General features: G+C 44.0%; 1 protein-coding gene across 1 annotated transcript in view; it reads left to right on the top strand.

Moving 5' to 3' along the window:
- The window catches only part of KIF5C (kinesin family member 5C), a 213192-nt gene that overhangs the window by 194088 nt on the left and 8099 nt on the right, over nt 1–11005 (top strand). The window contains exons 18-21 of the mRNA XM_007934941.2: nt 1125–1201; nt 2738–2847; nt 4954–5055; nt 5289–5349. Coding sequence (XP_007933132.1) covers nt 1125–1201; nt 2738–2847; nt 4954–5055; nt 5289–5349 — 350 coding nt within the window. The remainder of the gene's footprint in view (nt 1–1124; nt 1202–2737; nt 2848–4953; nt 5056–5288; nt 5350–11005) is intronic.

The following is an 11005-nucleotide window of genomic DNA, read 5'->3' as shown; positions in this document are numbered from 1 at the left end:
CTTCTGTGTCTGTGTTAATTGGTTTCCCTTTTCTTTGTTGAAGAGGGTCTGTGCAATCCTTCTGCCTAGTCCGCCATCTTGCCCCACCTCCCTGAAAATGGTTTTGATGGAGTGGTAGGATTGGTGATGATATTATCCATTTTTATTTCCTTTGTTGTTATGTAGTTATTTATTAAATAAATAGATTTTGTTTTAAATTCCAAGGCAAATTTAAAAAAAGGACATGTCTACCCCTTTGTAACCTTGGAGTGTATTTTTGCATGGTAACGGATGTTAGGAATCAAGTGCTCCACCAGAAACTTGACACAGAAAGAATTTTCTTGCAAACATTCTGCAGTGGCGCCTCTGAGTAGAAATAAAATAGAGGTGAGAAGACCTGGAATAAAGTGGAACTAGACTAGAGAGAAAGTATAATGGATTTAATGTCACAGTCTTAAACAATTTCACTTTCCTCACTCCCTGATTCAGTCTGGCTGCCCAATGCACTGTGCATAGGGTGTACCATGGACCAAGACTACGCTGGGGCTAGCGCCCCCTAGAGGTGTCTCATGCAGCAGCCCTCCCCAACTGTAGAGACTTCCTCTTTAATCTCAGTGTTATTTTCTTTTTCTTATTATTATCATTACGTTACATTTTCCTGCTCTGAGTTCTTAGAGAATAAACAGCTTACCCACAGGAGGTAAATTAGCTCTTTCTGGAACTCTAATAGTGGCAGGAATCCAAACACCACCTAACATTCACAGAGTGCTTTATAATCTACTAAACACAATTATGTACATTACATCAGGTTTCATACAGAGGCCAGTCATCCAAGAGGTGAGGTGATTGTTGATAGGACACTGTTCTAGGTTGACCTGCTCCAAGTCAGCACCTTTCCCACCCTAATAGGCACTCTCACCAAAGGACTCTGATCCAGAGGACTGAAGCAATGTCACAGGAGTGGTTAGCTTTGGCTTTAGGCAGAGTTTGTCTCCAGTAGGCCTGTTCTTTCATGCCATGGGTGTAATTATTGATCTCAGCTGATGTTTCACTCCATTGCCATTTTCTTTTTTTTCAAAAAACTTTACTTTTATGTGTGAGTCGTGCCAGTTAAATCTTAAATCATCATTTACAATTTAAAACAGAAAAAATGCATGAAGTCAGCTTCCAGGATAAGGAAAAGGAACACCTGACACGGCTGCAGGATGCCGAGGAGATGAAGGTGTGTACGGCAGCCCCTTCCACAAGCCCAGCTTGCATTTGGACCAGATCCTTTTGTTCTTAGAAAATCTGTTGCCTTCATAGATGTGTATGGCAGTGTAGGAGGGAGAGGGGAAGACCCTGCTGGGCTTATGAGAAGTTCTCAAGAGTATGTCCTGACTTTGAAATGAGATACAAAGATGTGGCATTCCAGAAACCCTGAGAAGTCCGTAGATAATGGTTATGTTGCATTAATACCTCTTTCTCTTCTCATTCCTGATGAATAGGAGAAAGAGCCAAAACCAAACTCAACCAAGTGCCCTCAAATTGATTCTGATTCACAGGGACCCTATAGGACAGAGTGGAACTGCCCCATAGGATTTCCAAGGCTGTAAATCTTTACAGAAACAGACTGTCATATCTTTCACAGAGGGCCTGGCAGGTTGGAACTGCCTACCTGTTGATTAGTGGCCGAGTGCTTTAATCACTGCACCACCAGGGCTCCTTAGGGGAAAGAGCAGCACCCTAAAAATCACTGCATGGGCTGTGTTGTTAGCATTCAATCTGGAGAAAAGTTCTTTTTTGAATGGAAGAAAACATCTCCCTCCTCTCCCTTTTTAAATATAAACCCTAAGGTTTGGTTTCTGTCTTAAATATAAAACCAAAAGCAAACTCACTGCCATCTAGTCTATTCTGACTCACAGCCAAATTATAAACTGCCCCCTAAGGTTTCCAAGACTGTAATGTAACTCTTTATGGAAGCAAACTGCTTCATCTTTCTCCAACTGAGCAGCTGGTGTGTTCGAACCACTGATCTTTTGATTAGCAGCCAAATGTTTTAACCACTGTGCCACCAGAGCTCCTTACCTTAAATGTAGAGCACTTTATTTTGTTCCCTTTTTAAACAGTAAAAGAAAATGTCAGAAAAGGATGGGGAAGTAAGTTCTTTAGGTGAATAAAATTGGGATGGGAGACAATATGGAATTTTGATGTGTTTTAGGCAGACTTTAAGCCTCGTTGAATGTAAGCCCACAGCTCAAAGCAGTGCCCACACTGCATGATGCTGCTTGCTCCAGCCTCAGTGGGCTCTGCTCCTGCTTTCAAAGCTTTGGTGGGAAAGTCTCCATTGAGTTGCAACATAAATCTCTGCAGTCAGCAGGGTGTAGACTGACGCCTAAATATTACAGACCAGGAGCTGTGACTCACATGGGTCACATGGCTGGTCTGAGGGCACCTGGGTAGTATCCTTGCCCTCTGATTGACCTGGCTAGGGAGGCCAAGTGGCTCAGGTGAGCTGCAGAAGGTGAAAGAATAACTTACTTAATCAGTGCACTAATTTGCTCCAAGGGCCTGCTCAATTTTATAACACAGCCTGTGTTTTGTTGTCCCAGTAAAAGAATGCTGAATTCTGGGAGCACAAGAACCAGAAATGGCCCCCGTGTGGGGACCTGACATCCAAAGGACCTGGGGTAGGAAGTGGAAGCAAATCCAGGGCATGTCACAGGGTGGGCTGAGTGCCAAAGAGAGAATGACACGTTTCTCTTGGCCCGGGCTGCAGAAGGCTCTGGAGCAGCAGATGGAGAGCCACCGGGAAGCTCACCAGAAGCAGCTGTCCAGACTTCGAGACGAGATCGAGGAGAAGCAGAAAATCATTGATGAGATTCGGGAGTGAGTTGGCATGGGGCTGGGGGGTGGGCACTGCTTGGGCCTCATGGGCCATCTGAAAGTGTACGGTCTTTAGCCAAGGGCCTTGCCCTCCTTGCACTGTGGGCTCTGGCCCTGCCCTGGTCCCTGTCCTCCAGGTGACCCAGTGGGCTTGGCATTCTGTTCCTGAGGTATGTTCTCCCATCTGGAGCTGAGCCTCAGGACTCTGGTGTGGCAGGTGGCAGGCAGGCCCAGCAGCTATTCCTAGTCCCCACGGGGCAGGGTCACACTGACGACTCAGCTGGGCAGACACTTGCCTCAGAAGAGGGGGAGACTGTGTGAAAGACCAGAAAAAACCCATACTGGTCTTGATCAGGGGTTCTGATATGTCAGTAAATATACCATGGAAGCCTCCTCCTCAGTCCTACACACACATGCTCACTGCATGACTCAGAGCCACCTGGGCATTCACACACACTTGATAATGACCTTTACCTCATGTATCTGCACTGCTGCCAGGAAAGCCTCATCATTTTGTCTCTGGTGGTATCCCCTTACAGCCCCCGCTCCTCAACAGCCATTCCTTCCTCTTACCTCCCACCTCACTGGCAACACTGAAGTCACCAGGCAGGAAGGCACCTTACAGGCTCGTCTCCTGAAGGTTCTTAGCATTTTATGCCATGGATCCCTTCGGCAGTCAGTGAAGCGCTTTTCAGAATAATGTTTTTAAATGCCCAAAACAAAAGACGTAGGGTTTACAAAGAAAACTTAATTATATTGAAATACAGTTCTAACTACTGACCCCTCTGAGATCTAGACCAAAAGTCCCTCCTCCCTTCCCACCCCTTTCTGTAGATGAGGAAACATTTCTACCTGGGAAGCAAGGTTAAATGGTTAAGGTCATACTGCTAAATAGGAATCAAACTGGAGTTAGAGTTTAATTCTCCAGACTACTGATCCAAATCTCTCTTCAGTGTACAGGAGCTGCTCCCACAGTACATTAGCGTTTTAAAGAGCAGAATGGTAACAGAAGCAAAAGTCTGAATGGTTTGATTGGGACTCTGAGCACAGTCCACCAAAGTAAAAGATTTAGCATCTTCTATTTAAGGAAGGTTGGGCAATCCTACTTCCGTAGTGATACTGCCTCGGAAACCCAAGGAGGGGTCGCATCTTCTATTTAAGGAAGGTTGGGCAATCCTACTTCCGTAGTGATACTGCCTCGGAAACCCAAGGAGGGGTCGCTATGAGTCGGGGCCGACTCGACGGCAAATAACAACAACAACATTCCTATTCTCCTAGGCCACCCTCATGCTACCTCCGATGTGTTTTCCCCATCAAGCAAATCTCATGCTCATTATTCTGATTAATCACCCTCAAAATGTTCAACAAGAAGCAGGGAGGAGGGAGGGAGGGAGGGAAGAAAGGCGAGAAAAAGGAGGGTTGGTGAGCATGTTATTAGGTGGGAAAGCTTCCTTCCCAGTGCCTTTCAAACGGACCCTGGGTTTTCCTTCATATAGTGTGTAATCTGTTCCTTCACAGTCACTTAGGCATGGCCATACGAAAGGGCGGATACAAACGTCAACTGAGTGTCCCCAACCAGATGGCAAGTTTCTCCATACCACCTCCTCAAGGGCTCCTTCCACAGAGCAATAACTGTTCTTCTGTCACTGAGGAAGTTGGGTTTGGGAGATAATTTTAAAAAATGTAACTAGATGTGGGGGCAGAGAGGAAGGGAAGGTTGAAATGACCAAGTATGGTTACCTGAAGGCAGTGCCTGCTGTCGACAGAGCAGAGGAAGCAGAATTCTCCCAACAGGGGGCTCTCATTCTGTTTTAAAATATCAGCCTTTCCCCATTTCATTATGTTTCATTTGAAGCTCTTGCACAAGCAAACTATAAATACATCCTCAAAGCCTTACACTTTGTGCCTTTGGATGGTCCCCAGAATTAGTTTTCACTTGGGCAGGGAAGCAACTGTGAGTTTGTTCTCCACTCCCTCAAAAATCTTCCGGAATTACCACCTCTATTGCACAGAACTAATGGGGTTGGAACAGAACCACATTTTCAGTTGGATGGCTTGGAATTTCAGACTGATGTCTGAAATTTGTTTGTTTTTTCCTCTCCATTTCAGTTTGAATCAGAAACTGCAACTGGAACAAGAGAAGCTCAGTTCTGATTATAACAAGCTGAAGATAGAGGACCAAGAGAGAGAGATGAAACTGGAAAAGCTCTTGTGAGTACAGTTTAAATATCTCCTGGGTTCCTTCTCAACCCTGAGAGATCTTGAGCACTCATCTGTGTCATTCAGATGCCCACATATTCTGGTTAGATGGGGCTAATCTAAAAATAGACAATGGCTGTTTGTGTCACTTGGTTTGTTTTACTGATTTATCTGCAGATGCAGATGGTGTCTGTATAACCCTCTGATATGTCTTTGGTGGGTTATCATTCCTTTTTGTTTTGTAGATTGCTCAATGATAAGAGGGAGCAAGCCCGAGAGGACCTGAAAGGGCTGGAGGAGACAGTGGTATGTGAAAGTCAAGATGTTTCCCAACTCATTTTAGTCTCAAAGACTGGATTATTTTGTTTGTTTATTTAAAATTTTCATCTGGCGGTGTTTCTTACAGATAATTTTAGACATAAAACATATCATTTAGACAAAAATGGGAGTTGTAGGATTTTTCCCCAGCTCTTGATAGAATGTTGTTGTTGTGTGCCATCAAGTCAATTCCCAGTAATAGAGTAGAACTGCCCCGTATAGTGTCCTAGGCTGAAATCCTCACAAGAGCAGATTGCCAGGTCTTTGCTCCTGCACAGCAACTAGGTATGTTTAAATTACCGTCCTTTCAGTTGGCAGCTGAGTGCTTAACCATCGTATCACCAGGGATTCTTTTGATAGAATGGTTATCAATCAATCCATCAATCCCTGGTGCACTCACTCTGGAATACCATAGTAATAATTAACTGCTAATCAGTGTCTCTGTGCTTTGTGAGATTCAGCAAATATTTATTGAGGACCCTAGGACCTACGAAGTGCTGAGTTCTGGGACTCTTGGGATGCATCGGTACACAGCAGAGATAACATACGATCCTGGCCCTCATGATGCATATGTTATTGAGATAAACAATAAAAAAGCCAATCATGTGCTATGTTAGAAGGTTATAAAAAGTGCAGAGGGTAATGTTTGATGGAGAGCCCATGGAGGGAGGTGGCCATCGAGTAGAGACCTAAAGCAGGTGAAGGAGTGAAACATGAGGATGTCTAGGGGAAGAGCATTCCAGGCAGAGGGGATAGCTTGTGCCAAGGCCCTGAGGTGAGTCCATGCCTGGCATATGGAGGGACATCAGGGAGGTCAGCATACTTACAGCTAAGGGAGTGAAAGGGAAGAGGAGTTGGGAGAGGGAGAAAGGCAAGAGGGGTACAGGTCAGGTGGGGCTTTGAGACCTGCAGAGTTTGGGGCAGAAGGGTGACAGAATTGGCTTACCTTTGAAAATTCTCATTATTTGAAATTCTGGTTGGTTTTCCCCATTTTGAATTCATGGGCCTTACCTCCTCTGGTCGGCATCTGCTGCAGTGCTCTGGAGGACGGCTGCCTGGCCCTAAGGGCCCTGGGAGCCCTTTGTGGTGAATGCTCACCATACCACACAGCAGTGTTTTCAGACAAACCATCCCAACATCACCTCTTGATTTGGTGAAAATATGTCCAGTCATTTTCACATGAAGCAGTAACAGGGAGAAATGGTTCAGATACTGTTACACATTTTGATCCCAATTGTCTTAGTTACCTAGTGCTGCTTAACAACATACACCACAAGTAATAACTTTACAGAAGAGAAATTTATAGTCTTACAGTTTGGAAGGCTAGCAGTCCAAAGTCAGGCCATGGCTCTAGGGGGAGGTCCTTCCTTGTTGGTGGCACTGTGAAGTCCTTGGTGTTCCTTGGGATTCCTTGGTGTCTTCCCCTGTGTGTCTCTTTGTGTTTGTTCTGTTCCTTTTTATAACTTAGGAGTGATTAGATTTAGGGCCCACACTACCCTGATAGTACATTATTAATTTAACAAAAGAAAAACCCTGTTTCCAAATGGGTTCATTCCATAAGACCATGACTTTCATAGATATTTATGGAGGACACAGTTCAATCTATAATATCATTCATGTATCATGGGACTGAGTTTGTCTCCAGAAGTTGATAGCCACAAGCTGTAGGTAGTTGATAACTCAGGGCTAGACCCAAGGCCGGCACTCTGGCTGCTGGGCCAGTGTGACTGCTTTCCAAAGCCAGATAAGGGAATGAGGACACAAGACATTTTAGACAAAGTAAGATGACAGTGTTCAAAAGAAATTGGGTCTTTCAAGCATGGTAGAAAAGATTGTGGAGAGGGTAGCTATAGGGAGAGTGGAAATGAAACTACAAAATTACCGATATCTTCATTTACATCCTCTTTTCTAGGGAAATCATACCCAAAATTATAAGAATTCAGAAAAAGATAAAATACTAAAAATTTACTGTATTCCCACCAGCCAGAGATAAATGATATTTCAATATCTTTTCTCCTTTTACCCCTGTGAAGTCTTGTGCACACTCTTTCTCCCTGGCTTTCACTTTCACGCTCTCATAAGCTCGCTTATATAGACGTTCACTCTCCTTTACCTCCTCTCTCACACACAAGTCATGTACACTCAGTCACTCACCATCACTCATTGTTTAACACACACGCAAACAAATACACCATCACACATTCATTCACTCCCACACACTCTCAACTTATACCCACACTTACTCATATACGTCTCTGCACAGATACCCACTCTCACACACTCACTCACTGTCACACCCAGGCCCTGACTTTCATGTTTTACACCTGTGTTCATCCACACACCCGCACCTGCACTCATTCACATACCTGTACTTACACACACACTCACATTTATCTTCACTCAGTATACTTGGCCTAACACACATGCACCCACACTGACAAATGATAGTCTCACTTTCTCGTTGCACACACTTTTGGCTTGCTTAGTCACTCTCATGTACTCATTCACTCTCATTCTTGTTCACCCTCAACTTATAGATTCACTCAACACACTCCTGTCACACACACAGTCATATCATATACCTCTGCTCTGTCAGGTTAACTCCTTCTAACACAACCACACAGTCACATTCTCACACTTAACATTGATCAGCCACACTTATTTACTCACACACTTATCCTCTTGCTTGCCACACACACACACACTCACATACTTACTCTACTCATTTTTGCTCACACATTTACTCACACATACACACTGTTTCTCTCAGACTTTCACATGCTTTTGCTCATACTCATGAGCATGGTATCTAAAGAACATGTAAATCAATCATTTTTTTTAATGTTTTGACTACTTTTTGTACAATGTATTTCCTCACTAGCCTCCTTATATCCAGCCAGTCATTCTTTCTGCCTCCCACACACTCACTTTCATTCTCAGTCACAGGTTTGTTGAGATGTGCATTTATACACACACATTCAACCTGCACTTGCACTCACACTCACGTGTCTGTTCTTCCACTTGCACACTCAATTACTAACACACATGGACTGACACAGTGAGTCTTGCTTTCTCTTTCTCACTCTCAGGCCCCCCCCATCCTTTCCATAATCACACACACACACACACACACACACACACACACTTAAAATCCAAGATTGGAAGCCTGCAGTATATACTTGTGTGTTTTCAATAGACCTTAGACCAAAATCCTTCCAAGCCACAAATCTTACTCAGAAACAGACTGACAGTCCTAGGCTGGCCATTCTTGGACCTTCCTTAGCTCAAGGCTTATGCTGCCTCCTTGAGCGTTTCGGTGGGAATGGGAAGGAAATGGAACCCACCGTCTGGAGGTTGAAATCTATGGAGCCCCCTCCTGGGGGAATCTTGGAAAAGGCTGACTGCCCATCGAGGGCCAGCTTGCTTTAATGAGCCCATCTGCCACAGGATACCATTGTCTGGGCTCCATGACTAGACTTTGTATTTCTACCTCCTTGGCCCACTCTCAGTGTCCACTGTGACAGCAAGCTGAGACCTGAGCGTCTGCATTAAGCACAGAGTCTATGAAGGGGAAAGCTTTGAGGGGAGAGAGAGAAAGGGAAGGCTAATGAGTATGCTGGAGGAAAATTCATTGATGTGGGAAGCCAAATGACAGTTGCCCAAGCATAAATGTACATAAATGTAACTCACAAACTAATTTAAGGACCTCCAACTGCCCCTCATAAGCTGTTTATTGTTAAATCCACCTAAAAACAGTGTGCAATAATAACTGTGCCAGGTACTATGTGTTATCTCAAACATAAAAAGAGAGAAAGTTGCCAAACTCAGGACTTGATATCATATGGCACTGACAGAGCCCCAAGGAAATGCCTGGCCCTTTGACAAAGCTCACATGCCTTCTTCACTTATTTTTGTTTGGTATGGTGCTGTTTTTCATCCAAAATATTAGCTGCGATACGGTTCAATCAGTAATAAACTCACTGAAGCAGGATTGAGGGCTGGTGGAGCAGTCGCAAGCATTCAGGAACAGGTTGTGGGGACTGGGCTCCCCTTGGACAGAGGCAGGAGCCAGTGTGTCTGCATAACTGTGAGCACTAGCTGCTGGCTTCCACCTGCTTCAGAAGGTGGCAGAGCCTTGGACAGGTACTATGTGCACATTATTCATAATAACAGATCCATTTGGCTTCCTGCAGAAAGTAATTTACCTCATCCGAGGAAGCAATTGACTTCAGGTGCTTCTTATTTCAACGCAGAATTGGACCACGTAATAAGGCCTTAAATTAATATAGAACCTTAATTCCAAGAGAATTATTGTTCCCACACCTTTATAGGCTGTTTGTTCCTCCCTTTTTTTTTTTTTTTTTTTTTTACCCCCTCCTATGAGCAGATGTGAGCTACACCCTTGACATTCTGTGTTAGAGTAGGTCAGTTTAGACAAATTGAAAAGCATACACGCAGAGTTTATCGTTGTCTCTTCCTTTATGGAAAAATATTTTGCAAGGAATTAATCATCTCTTGTAGTAAATACAGGAGCTCTGGTGGTGTGGTGTCCAAGTCATTTGACTGCTAACCAGAAGGCTGGCAGCTCAAACCCACCAGCCACTCCTCAGAAGGAAGACTGAGCAATCTACTTCCATAGAAATATCACCTCAGAAACCCAAGGAAGGGTTGCTATGAGTCGGATTCGACTTGACAGCAGTGAGTTTTTGGTTTTTTTTGAGTTTGTAGTAGATACATGGAGACTTGAATGGAAAGATGTTTGGATGTTCTGATTTTGGTAATCAAGATCACCAGGTTTGGCTCGGGCCCTTTTCTCAGCAATCTAATTCCTAAAGGTTCGTTTGTTAAAAATAATCCACAATGAAGAAAAAAAAGCCCCTAAGAAATTATTTACAATGACAGTTATAACAACAAAAGGAAATAATAAAAGACCAGTGGGAAAATGAAGTCAAATATGAACCATCAGTAAATTAATAATAACATGTTTATTATGAGTCCTTGGGTGGCACAGATGGTTAATGTTCTTGGCTACTCACTGAAAGGTTGGAGGTTTGAGTCCACCCAGGGGTGCCTCGGGAGAAAGACTTGGTGATTAACTTCCCCAAAATTCAGCTATTGAAAACCTTAGGGAGCACAGTTCTCTTCTGATACACATGAGATCACTATGAGTTGGAATCAACTTGATGAAACTGGTTTTAATGTTTATTAAACACTTACTATGTGTCAGGAACTGTTCTTATTATAAAAACCAAAAAAAAAAAAAAAACCCAAACTCACTGTCAAGAAGTTGGTTCCTACTCATAGTGACCCCTGTTGGGTTTCCAAGGCTGTAAATCTTTATGGAAGTAGATTGCCCCATCCTCCTTCCATGGAGTAGCTGGTGGGTTTGAACTGTTGACCTTTTGGTTAGCTGCCAAATGCCTTATCCACTACACCACTGTTGTTGTTGTTATGTGCGGTGGAGTCAGCCCTGACTTATAGTGACCCCTCCTTGGGTTTCCGAGGCGTATCACTACAGAAGTAGATTGCCCCACCCTTCTTCCAAGGAGTGGCTGGTGGGTTTGAACCACCAGCCTTCTGGTTAGCAGTCAAACGCCTTAGGCACTACACTACCACAGCTCCTACTACACCACTAGGACTCCTT

The sequence above is a fragment of the Orycteropus afer genome, unplaced genomic scaffold (genome assembly GCF_000298275.1).
Source record: "Orycteropus afer afer isolate SDZICR_OR568_19922 unplaced genomic scaffold, OryAfe1.0 scaffold00023, whole genome shotgun sequence".
In the NCBI taxonomy this organism is placed as follows: domain Eukaryota; kingdom Metazoa; phylum Chordata; class Mammalia; order Tubulidentata; family Orycteropodidae; genus Orycteropus; species Orycteropus afer.
This window is presented reverse-complemented; position numbering and strand designations above follow the sequence as displayed.